This window comes from Puma concolor, chromosome D2 (assembly GCF_028749965.1).
Source record: "Puma concolor isolate L17-30 chromosome D2, mPumCon1.1.hap2, whole genome shotgun sequence".
Classification (NCBI taxonomy): Eukaryota; Metazoa; Chordata; class Mammalia; order Carnivora; family Felidae; genus Puma; species Puma concolor.
In genome coordinates, this window is record NC_141677.1 from 34,656,232 (window position 1) to 34,675,847 (window position 19,616).

General features: G+C 37.1%; 1 protein-coding gene across 8 annotated transcripts in view; it reads right to left on the reverse strand.

The window, feature by feature from the left end:
* The window catches only part of ECD (ecdysoneless cell cycle regulator), a 49,695-nt gene that overhangs the window by 19,495 nt on the left and 10,584 nt on the right, over positions 1-19,616 (reverse strand). For all 8 annotated transcript variants that reach the window (XR_015241643.1, XM_086679963.1, XM_086679964.1 and 5 more), the window contains exons 8-13: positions 18,476-18,604; positions 16,486-16,571; positions 6,112-6,218; positions 5,794-5,977; positions 4,151-4,218; positions 2,203-2,417 (exon numbers count right to left, since the gene is read on the reverse strand). Coding sequence is in view for 7 of the 8 variants with exons in the window: in XM_086679963.1 (XP_086536089.1) it covers positions 2,203-2,417; positions 4,151-4,218; positions 5,794-5,977; positions 6,112-6,218; positions 16,486-16,571; positions 18,476-18,604 (789 nt within the window). In the remaining variant the exon portion in view is untranslated. The remainder of the gene's footprint in view (positions 1-2,202; positions 2,418-4,150; positions 4,219-5,793; positions 5,978-6,111; positions 6,219-16,485; positions 16,572-18,475; positions 18,605-19,616) is intronic.

The following is a 19,616-nucleotide window of genomic DNA, read 5'->3' on the forward strand; positions in this document are numbered from 1 at the left end:
AACTAAACAATGTAAAATTGAATTCTAAATTAAAAAGGAAATTTCTTATCCTTAATGACAAAGTAAAAATGAAATCTAATAAACCTTACAATTTAACACACACACAATAGAATGTGGTTCTAAAGATTAAAACACACTTCTTTCTAGGAAAAGTTTTTATAAGTTGGACTTCTTCCCCATTCTGAAATAGCCCAAGGGAGATAACCAGGGTTAAGGAGACATATTTATAACTTACCTAAGAGTTGTAAAAGAAATAAAAATGAACATTTTATATATATATAAAAGAACCTATTTTTTTTCTAAATGAAAGAAACTAGATTTCTTTTTTTTTTTCCTCAATGAAAAAACTTCAAGTAAAAACCTGAAGTTCTGCGGAATTCAACCACAAAGATTCTGAGTTATTACCTGAGCCTCTGGTTTCACAGGATGGGGAAAGGATTTGAAAGACTGTAGCGTGATCTATAGACTATCTTTGCTATTCAAAGTGCAGTTCAAGCGTCAGTAGCACATGCACTGCTTTGATGCTTGTTAGAAATGTAAAATCTCAGGCTTCACCCCAGACCTTACTTAACCAGAATTTTGTTTATTTCCTATATTTTACTTCTATTTTACTTAGATCTTTAGATGGTTCATATACATATTAAAATCTAAGATACACTCCTTTAGATAAATCTAACAATACGGTTTCTTGGTTTTTATGAGGTCTGGGCAATAATGGAAATGATTCTAGTTTAAATGTAGTTTAGATGATGAAAGCAAGGTGAGTAACATTCATTAAGGGCCTTGTTGTGGGTTTTACTGTTGTCTCATTTGGTTCTCATGTTAATCCTACAACATAGGTATTATTGGTTAATGGATATATATTCACAGTGGGTGGCTCAACTGGATTTCAAACCCTAATCCAGAAGTTCCACTCTCCTTCATAATGTCTTTGAGGTATAGGTTAGACACTGATGGTATAAAAACTAGGATAAAAAAGAGTGTAAGATGAAGTCTTAATTTGGTTCTAAATTAAAAAAGAAAAAAAACAAACAGTATTAAGACTTGAAAATTATTTAGATATTTAAGATCCTTTCTCTTTTTTTAAAGTCAGTGTAAGCTGCGAGTAGTAGAATGCAACTGCATAATCTGACCACATCGCATGACTTTTTAAATACTGATAACAGAAGAACTAATATAATTAAACTTAAGGTGCATCTCAGTGGCTCAGTTGGTTAAGCGTCCAACTTTGACTCAGGTCATGATCTCGCAGTTTGTGAGTTTGAGCCCCCCATCAGGATCTCTGCTGTCAGCCTGGAGCCCGCTTTGGTTCCTCTGTCCCCCTCTATTTGCCCCTCCCCAACTTGTGTTCACGCTCTCTCTCTCTCTCTCTCTCAAAAATAAACATTAAAAATTATTTATTTATTTATTTATTTATTTATTTATTTATTTATTTTTAACGTTTATTTATTTTTGAGACAGAGACAGAGCATGAACGGGGGAGGGTCAGAGAGAGGGAGACACAGAATCTGAAACAGGCTCCAAGCTCTGAGCTGTCAGCACAGAGCCTGACACGGGGCTCGAACTCACGGACCGCGAGATCATGACCTGAGCTGAAGTCGGCTGCTTAACCGACTGAGCCACCCAGGCGCCCCAACATTAAAAATTTTTTTAAAAACTTAAAAAATAAAGGGGCGCCTGGGTGGCTCAGTCGGTTGAGCAGCTTCGGCTCAGGTCATGATCTCACAGTTTGTGAGTTTGAGCCCCGTGTTGGGCTCTGTGTTGATAGCTCAGAGCCTGGAGCCTGTTTTGGATTCCGTGTCTCCCTCTCTCTCTCTGCTCCTCCCCCACTCGTGCTATCTCTCTCTCTCTTTCTCAAAAATAAACATTAAAGAAAAAAATTTTTTAAATAAAAATTAAAAATTAATTTTAAAAATACATTTATAAATTTAATACATTTATAAGTAATAAATGTAATACATCAAAAATAAAAAAATAAACTATATTTAGGAGAGTAAAGTTAATAATCTTTCATCCTAATAGGGAAACATTAGCAATCTTACATTCTTATTTATTTCAAATAAAAAAATCAAATTTATCACCAAAAAATGATCACAAATCAAAAAAGGAAAGAAAAAGAGAAACTAAGATAAAATATAGTTTTAGCTTTCCTTCATAATATTAAGATACTCAGACACGGGAAAAGGTTAAACACACACGTACCATTTGCTTCTGGGTGGTGAAACTTTTGCCAATGCTGGTATTTGCCAATTCCTGGTCCATCTGGGCCATGTATGACTTCAGATCATTAAGAGTTCCTTTTAAAGATGCTTCTTCCCCAGTCCCCTGTGTTTTAAGATCCAAGTCATCATCACTGTCTAAACATTCAAAGTCTTCTTCATCCAGATCATCAGAATCTGATTCATGAGGTCTTGGCCCTACACAGACCCCAACACAGAAAGAGCCACATGGTAATTTCTTCTTGAGTAGTTATACCTTTCAAAAGAGTTAAATATTATCTTCATGAAAGGACCAATATACACAAATTAACTTCATAAAAACCCCTTCCAGAAAATGGTACTGCTGGCAGATATTTTCAGAAAAGTACATAGGCTGAACTGAAAAAAAAAATTTTTTTTTTAAATGAGAATTCAATTACTAAAATTTTTTTAAAATTTAAAAACTACATGAATATATTTTGATACAAATATTCAAGCCATACAGAGTTATTATTGTCTCACAGCTCACTCTCTTCCCAGAGTTAAACATCTTTTAACAGTTTGGTGGGCATCCAGGCCTTTATGTAGTCCTACACATATGTATATAAACATAAGGTTCTTTTTTTTTTTTCACATACATACATATTGAATTATGGTTTGCTTTTCCACTTATTTATATGTCTTGGAAGTCCTTCTTTGTGAAAACATAGATGGACCTTATTCTTTCTTAAGAATGCATAGTGTTTGGGGCACCTGGGTGGCTCAGTCGGTTAAGCGTCCGACTGGCTCAGTCGTGATCTTGCGGTTCGTAGGTTCAAGCCCCACGTCAGGCTCTGTGCTGACAGCTCAGAGCCTGGAGCCTGTTTTGGGTTCTGTGTCTCCCTCTCTCTCTGACCCTCCCCCATTCATGCTCTGTCTCTCTCTGTCTCAAAAATAAATAAATGTTAAAAAAAACTTTTGGGGCGCCTGGGTGGCGCAGTCGGTTAAGCGTCCGACTTCAGCCAGGTCACGATCTCACGGTCTGTGAGTTCGAGCCCCGCGTCAGGCTCTGGGCTGATGGCTCAGAGCCTGGAGCCTGTTTCCGATTCTGTGTCTCCCTCTCTCTCTGCCCCTCCCCCGTTCATGCTCTGTCTCTCTCTGTCTCAAAAATAAATAAAAACGTTGAAAAAAAAATTTAAAAAAAAAAAAAAAAAAAAAACTTTTAAAAAAATGCACAATGTTTCATAACACAAACGTACTACAATTTTTTTAACCATTTCCTTCTCCATGGACATTTGGGATATTCTAGTTTTTTGCTATTAACAATGTTGCAATCACCATCTTAGCACATTATGTCTTTTTCATAGTGAAAATTCCTGGCAATAAATTACTAAGTCAAAGGTTATAAATTTTCTAGGATACCAAACCACCGTGAGAAAGACAACTTACAGTTCCACGCTCACGGTTTGACAGTGCCCATTTCTTCAGCTCTTGAGAAAACTGGGTATTGCCAATCTTTAAAATCTTTGCCAATATGATCGGCAAAAAAATAAGTTCTTATTTTGTATTGTGTATTCACTTACTAGAAACAGTTAAGTCTTTTCAAATATTTGTCTATATTTCTTCTTCAAGGCACTGCCTATTTAAATCCTTTGTTGACTTTTAAATTTGGGCTATTTGTCTTTTTATTATTAGTGTTAAGTACAGTAAGTCTAAAAGAGAATAAACAGTATGAACATGGAAACCATATCTGGCCACATAGCATTCACTCATTCAAATAATGAACAAGCAGCAACTATGTCCGGCACTGAGCTAAGCATTCTCTGCAAAATCATTCAACTGGGCAGAAGTTCATGGTTGAAAGCAACTTAAAATCATGAAGAAAAAGCAAATACTTTGACTTCCAATGCTCCAGTGCTCTAGCCACAGCCTTGTAGTTTCAAAATGAAAATAAACATCGTACTGTAACTTACCTAAAATCTTGTCAAAATAATTAAGAAAAGAATCTGCATCAAAAGTGATTGGAGTCTCAGAAGGTTCTCTGCAAGGTTAAAGGAAAAAGACCATTTATCCTAAACATAACTCTTTGGAACTTTTTTAAAGCAGTGCCATTCTTAGGAACACTACCAGATATAGGATCTCAAGAGGTACACCAAGAAAAACTGTAGTTTAAATGGTCTTGAGGGCAAAAGAAATGGGAAAGACTGATGTAAGAAAAGTAAAAATTGCACTTTGTTTATGCACATTAAACTTATGCCAATTTAGGGACCTACCCACCATCCACCTCCCACAAGATATATATAGCATTAGCAGAAGAAATCACTTATCTGAGTTAATTTACATAAAGTATATTTCTTTAAGAACTAAACCTTTAAAAGTAAATAAGAATATACCTTTCTTTATCTCTGCTTTCTTAGAGAATACTGAACATAAATTTTAATCTTCTTATGAGGCTTAAGAGCATCAACATGAATAAAGATATATTTGCTATACAAGTAACAATTCCATCTATCTTATTTTCTTACATTTATTTGCCAAATGTAACTTCCCATTTCTCCTGTTATTATTCCTTTCTCTGATGAAATCTTTTATTCCCCTCTTTTGAGTGTGAAGCTTACAATCTGCTTGTTGGTAGCAGATCTGAAGTGTGGGTTTGCTGAGAGCTAGATGTTAAGAGTCCATAAGGTTCTGAGTAAAAGTTTAAAGAGTAAAATGCAGTTTCCTTGCACAGCTCTGGGATGGAAGCTTTTAGATCTGTTGAGCAGTCTCTCTGACTTACTTTAAGAATTGCTGGGAAAGCAAGCTGGTGCAGCCACTCTGGAAAACAGTATGGGGGTCCTCAAAAAAACTAAAAATAGAACTACCCTACGACCCAGCAATTGCACTACTAGGTATTTATCCAAGGGATACAGGTGTGCTGTTTCGAAGGGACACATGCACCCCCATGTTTACAGCAGCATTATCAACAACAGCCAAAGTATGGAAAGAGTCCAAATGTCCATCGATGGATGAATGGATAAAGAAGATGTGGTATATATATATAATGGAGTATTACTCGGCAATCAAAAAGAATGAAATCTTGCCATTTGCAACTATGTGGATGGAACTGGAGGGTATTATGCTAAGTGAAATTAGTCAATCAGAGAAAGACAAAAATCATATGACTTCACTCATATGAGAACTTTAAGAGACAAAACAGATGAACATAAGGAAAGGGAAACAAAAATCATATAAAACCAGGGAGGGGGACAAAACAGAAGAGACTCATGGAGAACAAACTGAGGGTTACGGGAGGGGCTGTGGGAGGGGGATTGGGCTAAATGGGTAAGGGGCACTAAGGAATCTACTCCTATAATCATTGTTGCACTATATGCTAACTAATTTGGATATAAATTTTAAAAAAATAAATAAAACAATTAAAAAAAAAAAAAAAAGAATTGCAAAGGATCAGGCTATTAAAAATATGACTCCAAAAAAGTCATCAGGGTACTAGGCACCAAAAGAGGGAAACATAGCAGTACAAAAAAAAAAAAAAAAGAGTGGAAATGGCAATGACTAGATGACTTTAACATCTGGGTTTTAACTACTTAGATATTTAGACTTTAACACAAATTACCGAGGCAGCTCTGCTCCTTTGTGGGTTGAGACTTTAGATATGAAAGCTTTCATGCTCTCTGAGACTTGAGTCAAGTCATAGTTCTGTTCCTCCTTCTTGGAAATGGGCTCTGCTTCTTTTTTGCCAGCAGCTTCCTGCAGTAGCTGGTCCAGCTGATCTGGTGAGAGATCTAACCACTGGTCATCTGAAAAAGAAGAAAACATGATACTGCCATACTGTACTCACATGGCAGGTACTCTCAGAGAAGGGCCCTATGAGACCTAGCGGAATATTTTAATTTTTCCTCACCCTTCTGCTCTCTCTTGGCCCATGACTTACCATCTTCTGGGGGAAGATTAGCTTCTTCCTTCTTAAGCTCTTCTATATCAAATGGTGTGGTCTGTAATAAGGTTAAGATTTCTTCACCTGGGCTCAGAGCAAGAGAGCTATAAAAAATAAAAGACATGGGGATTTTTTTATAAGACAGCTCAGAATAATAATCACAAAAAATATTTTAAAGCTGGAGGCAATTATCTAGTCTAATTTGTTTTTAAGCAATTGTTTTAAGTTATAGACCCCTTTTTCTCAAATAAAATCTTACCAGTAACTCTAAAATATAAAAGAGCTCAAAGAAAAAATGCTTTGTACAGCAAAGGAAACCATCTACAAACTGAAAAGGCAACCTACTGAATGGGAGAAAATATTTACAAAAACATATATCTGATAAAGGGTTAACATCCAAAATATATAAAGGACTCATGCAACTTGATAGGAAAAAACAAATGTGATTTAAAAAATGGGCCGAGGGGGGCGCCTGGGTGGCGCAGTCGGTTAAACGTCCGACTTCAGCCAGGTCACGATCTCGCGGTCCGTGAGTTCGAGCCCCGCGTCGGGCTCTGGGCTGATGGCTCAGAGCCTGGAGCCTGTTTCCGATTCTGTGTCTCCCTCTCTCTCTGCCCCTCCCCCGTTCATGCTCTGTCTCTCTCTGTCCCAAAAATAAATAAACGTTGAAAAAAAAAATTAAAAATGGGCCGAGGACCTGAATAAACATTTTTCTAAAGAAGGTGTACAAATGGCCAACAGGTACATGAAAAGGCACTCAACATCACTAATCATCAAGAAATGCAAATCAAAATGAAAATGAGATATCACTTCACACCAGTCAGAATGGCAACCACCAAAAAGACAAGAGAGAATAAGCATTGGTAAGGATGTGGAGAGAAGGGAACCCTTGTGCACCGTTGGTGAGAATGTAAATTGGTGTAACCACTATGGAAAAAAGTATGGAGGCTCCTCAAAAAATTAAAAATAGAACTACCATATGATCCAACAATTCTACTTCTGGGTATATATGTAAAGAATATTGAAGAGATACCTGTATTCCCATATTCACTGCAGTATTACTCACAATAGCTAAGATATAGAAACAACCTAAGTGTCCCAACAATGGATGAATAAAGAAGATGTGCTATATTAATGCAATGGAATATTATTCAGAGAAATATATATGAGAAAGAAGGAAATCCTATTATTTGTGAAATGGATTGACCTTGAGGGTATTATGCTAATTGAATAAACCAGACAGAGAAAGACAAATACTGCATGGTATCACATATATGTGGAATCTAAAAAAAAGTAAAGCTCATAGGAACAGAATAGATCAGTAGTTGCCAGGGAGTAGGAGGTGAGAGAAATAAGGAGAGGTTGGTAAAAGGGTAGATAGTTTCTGAACACAGTCTGAGGATCTAATGTAAAACATGGTACCCATAGTTGATAACACTGTATTATATAATTGAAATCTGTTAAGAGAGTAGAACTTAAATGTTCTCACTGCTCCCCCAAAAAGATAAATATATGAGGTGATGGAATTGTCAATTAACTAGTTAGTGATAATCCCTTCACATGCACATATCTCAAATCACCATGAAAAAACAAATCACCATGATATACACTTTAAATATCTTTAGATTTTGTTTCTCAATTATATCTCCATAAAGATAAAAAAAAAAAAACTGCTTTGATTAAAATGGAGTCTGGAGGCTCAGAGATATTTCTACTTCACCTTTGCCTTTCACTCTGCAGCAGGCTGCATGGAACACCATCTTGAAGCTGCTGACTTAGTGCAACTCTTTTAATTTATATATAGCATATATATATGAGGAAAATACGAACTAAAATGAATCTTGCATGTATAATATGCTAGGCTAGCACTTTAAATACATTTTCTTATTGGGACGCCTAAGTGGCTCAGTCGGTTAAGTGTCCAACTTCAGCTCAGGTCATGATCTCACGGTTCATGAGTTCGAGCCCTGAGTTGAGCTCTGTGTTGACAGCTCAGAGGCTCCAGGCTCTTTCTCTCTCTCTCTTCTTTCTCTCTCAAAAATAAACATTCAAAAATTTTTTTACAAAAATCCTCAACAAGATATTAGCCAACCAGATCCAACAATACATTAAAAAAATTATTCACCATGACCAAGCGGGATTTATACCTGGGATGCAGGGCTGGTTCAATATCCACAAAACAATCAATGTGATTCATCACATCAATAAAAGAAAGGACAAGAACCACATGATCCTCTCAACAGATGCAGAGAAAGCATCTGACAAAATACAACATCCTTTCTTGATAAAAACCCTCAAGAAAGTAGGGATAGAAGGATCATACTTAAACATCATAAAAGCCATATACGAAAGACCCAACACTAATATGATATTCAATGGGGAAACACTGAGAGCTTTCCCCCTAAGGTCAGGAACAAGACAGGGATGTCTACTCTGGCCACTGTTATTCAACACAGTATTGGAAGTCTTAGCCTCAGCAATCAGACAACACAAAGAAATAAAAGGCATCCAAATCGGCCAGGAGGTGGTCAAACTTTCACTCTTCACAGATGACATGGTACTCTACATGGAAAACCCAAAAGTTTCCACCAAAAAACTGCTAGAACTGATTCATGAATTCAGCAAAGTTGCAGGATATAAAATCAATGCACAGAAATTGGTTGCATTCCTACATACCAACAATGAAACAACAGAAAGAGAAATCAAGGAATCGATCCTATTTACAACTGCACCAAAAACCATAAAATACCTAGGAATAAATCTAACCAAACAGGTGAAAAATCTATATAATGAAAATATAGAAAGCTTATGAAAGAAATTGAAGAAGACACACAAAAAAAATGGCAAAATATTCCATGCTCCTGGATAGGAAGAACAAATATTGTTAAAATGTCAATACTACCCAAAGCAATCTACATATGCAATGCAATCCCTATCAAAATAACACCGGCATTCTTCACAGAGCTAAAATAAACAATCCTAAAATTTGTATGGAAGCAGAAAAGACCCCGAATAGCCAAAGCAATCTTGAGAAAGAAAACCAAAGCAGGAGGCAGCATAATCCCGGACTTTAAGCTGTATTACAAAGCTGTAATCATCAAGACAGTATGGTACCGGCACAAGAACAGACACTCAGATCGATGGAACAGAATAGAGAACTCAGAAATGGACCCAAAAACATGGCCAACTAATCTTTGACAAAGCAGGAAAGAATATTCAGTGGAATAAAGACAGTCTCTCCAGCAAGTGGTGCTGGGAAAACTGGACAGCGACATGCAGAAGAATGAACCTGGACCACTTTCTTACACCATACACAAAAATCAACTCAAAATGGATGAAAGACCTAAACGTAAGACAGGAAGCCATCAAAATCCCCGAGGAGAAAGCAGGAAAAAACCTCTTTGATCTTGGCTGTAGCAACTTCTTACTCAATATGTCTCTGGAGGCAAGGGAAACAAAAGCAAAAATTAACTACTGGGACCTCATCAACATAAAAAGCTTCTGCACAGCAAAGGGAACAATCAGCGAAACTAAAAGGCAACCAACAGAATGGGAGAAGATATTTACAAATGACATATCAGATAAAGTGTTAGTATCCAAAATCTATAAAGAACTTATCAAACTCAACACCCAAAACACAAATAATCCAGTGAAGAAATGGGCAAAAGACATGAATAGACACTTCTCCAAAGAAGACATCTAGATAGCCAAGTGACACATGAAAAAATGCTCAACATCACTCATCATCAGGGAAACACAAGTCAAAACCACAATGAAATACCACCTCACACCTGTCAGAATGGCTAACATTAACAACTCAGGCAACAGCAGATGTTGGTGAGGATGTGGAAAAAGAGGATCTCTTTTGCACTGCTGGTGGGAATGCAAACTGGTGCAGCCACTCTGGAAAACAGCATGGAGGTTCCTCAAAAAATTAAAAATAGAACTACCTTATGACCCAGCAATTGCACCACTAGGTATATATGCAAGGGATACAGGTATGCTGTTTCAAATGTTTATAACAGCACCATCAACAACAGCCAAAGTATGGAAAGAGCCCAAATGTCCACCGATGGATGAATGGATAAAGATGTGGTATATATATATACAATGGAGTATTACTCAGCAATAAAAAGAATGAAATCTTGCCATTTGCCATCTAGTGGATGGAACTAGAGGGGATTATGCTAAGTGAAATTAGTGAGAGAAAGACAAATATCATATGACTTCACTCATATGAGGACTTTAAGACACAGAACACATGAACATAAGGGAAGGGAAACAAAAATCATATAAAAAGAGGGAGGGGGACAAAACATAAGAGACTCTTAAAAATGGAGAACAAACAGAGGATTACTGGAGGGGTTGTGGGAGGGGGATGGGCTAAACGGGTAAGGGGAATTAAGGAATCTACTCCTGAAATCATTGTTGCACTATATGCTAACTAACTTGGATGTAAATTAAAAAAAAATTTTTAAATACATTTTCTTATTTAGTCCTCTAATTACTATTATAAGTGATAATCCTGTTTTATAGAGGAGAAAACCAGAGCGCTGTGATATTCTATAACTTTTACAAGGTCCTTGAGTTGGACAGCAAAAGCTTGAAATCAAGTCTTCTGATACTATTTTATGATCTTCCTACAATAAATGAGGAAATATGCACAGAAATTATCTATATAATGAGCATACTATTTTATGATGGCAAGGTAACCTGTTTTGTTTTTTTTTAATGTTTACTTATTTTTGAGGGAGAGAGTGTGAGCGGGGGAGGGGCAGAGAGCAAGGAAGACAAAGAATCTGAAGCAGACTCCAGGCTCTAAGCTGTCAGCACAGAACACGACGTGGAGCTCAAGCTCACAAATCACGAGGTCATGACCTGAGCTGAAGTCAGACGCTTAACGGACTGAGCCACCCAGGCACCCCAATATGACCTATTACATAAATTAATGGAAACCTGAACCCTGTCTGAGCTATTTAAAAAATTTTTTTTAATATTTATTTTTGAGAGAGAAAGAGCACGAGTGAGGGAGGGGCAGAAAAAGAGGGAGACACAGAATCCAAAGCAGGCTCAGCCCAACACAGGGCTGGAACTCACGAACCGCTAGATCATGACCTGAGCCAAAGTCGGAGGCTTAACCAACTAAGTCACCCATGCTTCCCTGACCTATCTAGAATGGAGCAAATCAAGTTATAGAATGGACTTACACTTATTTAATAAAGATCTGCATACCTTGCTAAATCATGTGGGTGACAAGAAATCATCCCTACTCCATATTATGAAAATATTATTAGGAGAGAGAAAAGAAATACACAAATAATCAAAACAAGTTACAAAATATAAAATCATATAGGAATACCAATGCTATGTAGAGTCACAGGAGATGATTATATTAACTACAAGAAAATTAAAAAGGAAAAGAGATAATGGACGTAGTTGAGTTAGGACTTAAAGAATGGGTAAGATTTTGACAAGGAAGATAGGGTAGAGAAACTTCAGGCAAGATGGGGAAACGAACATTTGTATAGAGGCAGAGAATTGAGGAACATGTTCACAAAGCAAATGGTGTTCAGTGTGGCTTAAGTGGGGCAGACAGGGCTGAACAGATGGACTGAAATGAGAGCACAGTGAGCCTGAAATGGCTAAGTTTGGACTCAATGAAATAAGCAGTAGGTGATCACTGACAGCTTCTTTTTTATTTTTAATTTTTGTTTTAAGAGATTTAAATAGTGCAGACAAGTCTAAAAGATGACCAAAAAAAAAAAAAAGATGATATAGCATATCTTTACCCACCTAGAATTATAATATTGTTATACTTCTAATCTAAAGGTATGATTATACTTTGACACTTAACATAAAAAATTAAACAAGTAACATATACATTTCCTTAAAAATTATACATAAAGCTAATATTTTTCCTTTGATGACCAACACTATCAGTTCCAATCCATCTTGTTGCTACCCAGAAATGATTGCTCTCACAAATACCCTTCTGGTCCACTGAGTGTGTATATGTGTGAATGTCTGTGTGTGTGCGCACACGCATGTGTACGTATCTATGTTGTAACTGCTGTTTGTTCTCTTTCCCTGGAATTTTATCCCCCCAAATACCTGTATGCCTCATTCCCTCACTTCACTTATGTGTCTTCTCAAACTAAACCTCCTTGGAAAGTCCTCCTTGACCAAACTATCTAGAAGAGCAGCCTAGACCTCTCTGTCCCCACATGCTGTTTTTTTTCTTTAAAGCACTGATCACCATCTAACAGCATATAGTGATTTATTGTCTTTCTCCTACATTAGCATGTAAACTCCATAAGGGCAGGGAGACTTTGGATTTGCTTGCTGTATCCCTAGTGCCTGGAAATAATAAATATTGGTTGAATGAATTAATATATACATGTCTGTAAGTAATATATAGTATTTTATGTATTAAAACTTTAAAAAATTTTTTTTTTCAACGTTTATTCATTTTTGGGACAGAGAGAGACAGAGCATGAACGGGGGAGGGGCAGAGAGAGAGGGAGACACAGAATCGGAAACAGGCTCCAGGCTCTGAGCCATCAGCCCAGAGCCTGATGGCGGGGCTCGAACTCCCGGACCGCGAGATCGTGACCTGGCTGAAGTCGGACGCTTAACCGACTGCGCCACCCAGGCGCCCCTATGTATTAAAACTTTTTATATGTAATAGAATCCATACTGTACACATTTACAATATCCTTTTTTCATTCAACATCATGTTTACAAGACGTATATATTTAGATCAGTGGTTTTTAACTGGGGACAATTTTGCCCCCAGAGGACATTTGCAATGTCTGATGATATTTTTGGTTGTCACAATTGGGGGCAGGGTGGACAGCTACTGGCATTTACTAGGTAGAAGCCAGAGATGCTGCTAAACATCCTATAATGCACACAACAGTCTCCCACAACAAGGAATTATCTTGTACAAAATGTCAACAATGCCAAGGTTTAGAAACCTTGGATTGGTTTACATATATTTAGCTAATCTCTGGTTACGTAATGGATAGTAGTCTATCCTACAAACACACCGCAATCCATTTATCTACTATTGATGGATACTTACACTGTTCAATTTTTCACTATTACAATCTCTAATAATTTTTAGGAGAGGGGGTAATATGATTAAAGATATATTTCAAGCATATTCTCTGGCTCTAATGGTTGCATTGGAAGTGGAGAGTCACTAGAGGTTGGGAAGCAAGTTTAGGTATCGTTATAGTTCAAGAAATAAGTGTTAAAATATATATATACATATTAGAGTAGGTAGGCAGCAAAAAAGAAAAATGTAAGACACAAGATAACAATAAAAAGGATTTAGGGGGCAGCCTGGGTGGCTCAGTGAGTTAAGCATCTGACTCTTGATTTTGGCTCAGGTCATTATCTCATGTTTCATGCGATGGAGCCCCATGTCAGGCTCTGCAATGACATGGGGACTGCTTGGGATTCTCTCTCTCCCCTTCTCTCTGCCCCTCCCCTGCTAATGCACATGCACTCTCTTTCCTTCTCTCTCAAAATAAATTAAAAAAAAAAGATCTAGGGACTGGATCAAACGAGAGCCAGGAGGTCTAGGTGATAAGAAGGATGGTAGTCTATTAAAAAAGAGAGTGGGAAACAGTCTCTGACATTAATCTAAGTATTAAAAAAAAAAAACCAAAAAACTGGGAATTCAAGAACAGGTCTGGAGGGAGATGTGAGTTTGGTTTTAAATTGTTTAGAAGTTATCCTGGTTTGGGGAACAGGAGTCTCTTCTGCAGCACTATTTACAATGTTGGACATTTAAGCTACTTATAATTCTTTCTCCAATAGTAAAGGTGTGTTGAGTAAGTCATGGTACATCCATTTGCTGAAATGTTGTGCAGCTCTTTAAAATTACACTTATAGAGGCGCCTGGGTGGCTCAATCGGTTAAGCATCTAACTTCACCTCAGGTCACTATCTCATAATTTGTGGGTTCGAGCCCTGTGTCGGACTCTGCACTGACAGCAGGGAGCCTGCTTGGGATTCTCTCTCTCCCTCCCTCTCTGCCTATCCCCCACTCATGTTCTCTCCCTCAAAATAAATATGTAATCTTTAAGAAAAAATAAAATAAAATTACACTTATAAATACTTTTTAATGTCATTGGAAAATGTAAGATGGTAATAAGTAAAATTATGGGCAGGATACAAAATTTTTACATAGTACAATTTAAAAAAAATCAACTAGATGGATATGGGGAAAAAAAATCCTGGAATGCAGTAGATCAAAATGATAATAGTAGTTGACTCTCTGATATATATTTTTTCCTTATTACATCTTTATTTGCTATAATGAGTGAATACATTACTTTTGTAACAACAACAAACTTCATTATCTATTTAATATTTATTTATTTTGAAAGAGAAAGAGATAGTACGTGCAAGCAGGGGAGGGGCAGAGACAGAGGGCCAGAGAATCCCGAGCAGTCTCTTCACTGTCAGTGCAGAGCCCGATGCAGGGCTCAAACTCACAAAACTTGAGATCATGACCTGAGCCAAAATCAAGAGCCAGATGCTTAACTGACTGAGCCCCCAGGTGCCCTAACAAACTTCCATTATTTAAAAATAACTACCTAACCACTAATCTATCTTATTTTGTGTGAGGAGCCCTGATTCTCCTACACATGAGTCTAATTTTCTAACATCTCTTTAACCCAAGTCTGTAAGGTGACGTGTCTTCACAGACAGAGTGGCCCACGGAGGTGGATGGGAATCATCTGGGGCAGATTCTCCTAAACATGAGGCCACCTCTTTTCCTCTTCTGACTCTCGAGCAAGTTTTCTGAAATGATTCCCTAAGAAGGCATCCTCTTTTTACCATCAATTACTGCCATAAAACTGATGGGAGCAGGACAAAGACACACGCAGACACTTCTGAAAGAGTAAAGACTGCTGTAAAGTCATTATTATCTCACAGACACTGAGGTTAGAGTTCTCTCAGCATCAACTTTGCTTCACCAGTCCTCAAAGAACATTCTATTACACAAATAAGTGATGTTTGAGATGTAAGCAAAATGAATGAAGTTCAAAACCAATTAAGTTTCCTCCAGGGAAAAAAGAAAAAAAAGTCCAACAAATGAAAAACACATACAACTTGGGACATTTTAACCATGATATATACAAAAGCCATTGCTTTTATATTATTTAATAGCTTTGAGTATCTCAAATTCAATTTTACAAACATAAATTGAGTTTTTTCCAATACTCAAAATCTGACCTTTGATTCCTGAGCTCAATAAGACCAAAGTTTTCTGCTTGAGCTCTATTTTCCTTGGTGCTGCACTGACTAGGAAGTGACCTCAGGTGACAACTCAGATAATGAGGACCTCATCTATTGTGATTTTCTTCTTTCAAAGGGTTCTATTTCCTTCAATTTTGGCCCACTTTTGTTGTTCTACTGTGTCTTCAAATAACTGTTTCTTAAATTCCATCCAGGGTTTATAATTACACTTGGCAGGGGGTTAGTTGGATATGTTACTCCACCGTTATGAGAACTTGACTTTATAAAATTTTAAAAGGGTGCCATTTCCTGCCAACCCTGTGTTCATTTCTTTCTTTTTCTAGGCAATGTATGGCAGGTTAGAATGAGATGTGATTTGAAAGCTGACTGCCTGCTTTATCCTATGTTTCAGCCTCTCCTAAATGTAGCTAAACACAGTCAAGGGCTCCTACAGGAATTAAGCACATGCTTGGTATCAGACTGCCTGAGTTCAAATCCTAGATCTGTCACTAATTAGCTGTGTGAACTTTGGCAAACTACTTAATCTCTCTTGGCCTCAGCTGTAACTAGGGAATGATAATAATCATACTTATTTCACAGGACTATAAGAGAGATCAAACAAATTTTTAAGTACCAATACACTTTTAAGTACCAATAAACATTAGCCGTTAGGTGATGATGATGATGACGGGTGCCAGATCCAGTGATCTTCTGTAGCAACACCTCCTCTCTCCCAGTTCATCCCCTTCAGCAGTCATGATCCTTGCCGTTAACTCTTTAAAATTTTTTTTTTTTTCAACGTTTATTTATTTTTGGGACAGAGAGAGACAGAGCATGAACGGGGGAGGGGCAGAGAGAGAGGGAGACACAGAATCGGAAACAGGCTCCAGGCTCCGAGCCATCAGCCCAGAGCCTGACGCGGGGCTCGAACTCACGGACCGCGAGATCGTGACCTGGCTGAAGTCGGACGCTTAACCGACTGCGCCACCCAGGCGCCCCCTGTTAACTCTTTAAATACAGCAATTCCAATTTCTGCAACTATCTCAAGAGTGAGCAACTCCTTAACATCTGGCAGGTTACCACTCTTGCTGCCATGGTTAGGTAGTGATAAACTCACCTTTCTGGCCGGTTTACTGAGAGTTGGAAGTAGTTCTTTGCCATTTCTAGCCTTGCCTGGTACTGAGCAGAACCTTCTATCAGACCCTGAAAGAAAAAAATCATAACATTATTTACATGGTATCACTGAAATTACCCACTCACCAGCAATTTTCAGGGAGGCAGTGTATGATATGTTGTTCAGGAATCACGAGGCCTGAGTCCTAGTCCCTGTTTTGTCATTAATGTACCTGTTTGGGCTCCATTTTCTCCAAACAAGGGGACTAGGCTCTATGTAGTGCTTCCTAATCCTTTTCACCATTAAAGACCTCTTTCCAATTTGGAAGATTTTCTACCATTTTCTAGTACTTTATTGGTTATTAAGAAATAATTGATTTGTAATTAATTTATAAAACAAAGTACAAATAGAACCAAAAAATAGTATAATCTCATTTTCACTGCCATTTCTGCTTTTCACATGCATGTTTATTTTGGCATTTGTACTTAATATTTCACACTCTTTCAAAAATATACTATGATATCATAAGCACTTTTCTATATTGCTACAGTCTTTATATGATATTTAAAAAATTTTTTAATTCCAGTATAATTAACATACAGTATTATATTCGTTTCAGGTATATAACATAATAATTCTATACATTACTCAGTGCTCACCACAAGAATTGTACTCTTAATCCTCTTCACCTACTTCACCCATCCTCCCACCTGCCCTCTGATAACCATAGCTAAGAGTTTGGTTTTTTGTTTGTTTAGTTTGTTTGTTGAATTCCACATATGAGTGAAAGCATATGGTATTTGTCTTTCTCTGACTGACTTATTTCACTTGGCATTCTACCCTCTAGAACCATCCATTTTGTTGCAAATGGCAAGATTTCATTCTTTTTACGGCTGAGTAATGTTCCATTGCATATGTGTGTGTGTGCATGTGTGTGTGTATACACATACCATACCTTCTTTATCTATTTATCTAGTGATGGACACTTGGGTTGGTTCCCTTGGCTATAAATAATCTTGGCTATAAATAATGCTGCAAAAAACATAGCAATACATGTATCCCTTTGAATTCGTGTTTTCATTTTTGGGGGGTAAATACCAGTAGTGAAATTACTGGATCATATAATAATTCTATTTTTAATTTCTTGAGAAACCTCTATACAGTTTTCCACAGTGGCTGTACCAGTTTGCATTCTCATTGATGGTGCGTGAGGGTTCCTTTTCTCCACATCCACACCAACACCTGTTGTTTCTTGTGTTTTAGATTTTAGCCATTCTGATTTAGCCTCACCATCTCTGAGGGTTAGTGATGTTGAGCATCTTTTCATTTATCTGTTGGCCATCTGTATGTCTTTGGAGAAATGTCTGTTCATATACCATCATATTCTTAATGGACTTTTCTACTTCTTGGATGTTTCCTTAAAATAGATTATTCAAAGTAAAGGTTCTGAGTTTGAACCTTTCTATAGCTCCTGGAACACACTAGCAAATTACTTTCCAGTTAAAGTTCTATCAATATGCAATGTTACCAGCAATGTATAGGGAGTATTAATTTGTACTTTCAATAGCATTAAGCCTCATTCAGATCCTTTTTCACATACGTGAAAAACTATTATTCTGTTGATACATATATCTTTACTACTTGTGAGAGTAAATATTTTACAAGAAATTTATTAGTTGTCTTTTTGTAATTTTTTTAATCCGTGTCTTTGCTCATTTTCTATTTGGTGTCTTCATATTTGCCTTATGATTTGCATAAATTGCTCTTCAGATACAAATGATAACTATCATAATTTTATATAAACATTATTAACTTTTCTAAAATATTGGAAACAGTTCATAGTCACTCCCTCATTAACACTGAACTAGAATGGTCCCTTTTAACTCTAGCTTCTCTAATAATGTTATACATTAAATATGGACCATAGATCTCTAATTCACTAGCTTGATTTCCCCTGGACTGTACAGTTTTACAAATGCATTGCAAGTCCTACCTTAAAGTAATCATTCTTTTTCAGACTTTCAAGGAAGCCAGCCCAGAGTGGTGAGGTAGTCATGAGGGATTTCTTGGAGTCAGAAAAATGTGGGCTACATTTGGAGCATAAGATTTCAAATCCATGAGCCTAGATAGAATAGACAGAATTTTCATCATTAAGTTATTTTCTTTCCATTTAGTCACACTTAAGAACTAGGTCATTTGACATATGGACATTTATAACACTTTGAATTTTATGAAAAATGTGATTATTTCTAATTTTTCCATTTAAAAAAAAAAGTTTATTTGTTTATTTATTTATTTTGAGAGAGAGAGAGAGAGAGAGGGAGATAATGAGCAGGGAGGGGCAGAGAGGGAGAGAGAGGGAATCCCAAGCAGTGGGGCTCAAACTCATGAACTGTGAGATCATGACTTGAGCCAAAATCAAGAGTCAGATGCATAACTGATTGAGCCACCCAGGTGCCCCTCCAATTTTTCAATTTCTATATAGAGATTACTAAAAATTATAAAGGGAAAGCAAATAATGCAAAACAAAGATCTTATTCTCTTCAAAGAGATTTCTTGCTGATCACAAAACCAGAAATTTAAACTTATTTGTTGTTTGCTTAAAAAAAGGCTTAGAAAAGGCTTCTCATCTAACAGAAAATATAAATGAATTCACCATGGTCTTAGATATAGCAAAGGGAAGGAATCATATCATTTTTTTTTTTTTTTAATTTTTTTTTTTTTTTTTCAACGTTTATTTATTTTTGGGACAGAGAGAGACAGAGCATGAACGGGGGAGGGGCAGAGAGAGAGAGGGAGACACAGAATCGGAAACAGGCTCCAGGTTCTGAGCCATCAGCCCAGAGCCCGACGCGGGGCTCAAACTCACGGAGCGTGAGATCGTGACCTGGCTGAAGTCGGACGCTTAACCGACTGCGCCACCCAGGCGCCCCAGGAATCATATCATTTTAAGGGTACTTTGATTAAAAAATATAATGAATGCACATAAAATAAATTAGATAGGGAGCTTTCCTGATCACTCTAGAGGAAACTATAGTTACCAATTTCTTGCGTATCTTTTCAGAAGTAATGTATGCACTCAAGCAGATGTGTATCTGTGTCTGTATATCCTATTCCATCACTAAATGGTAGCA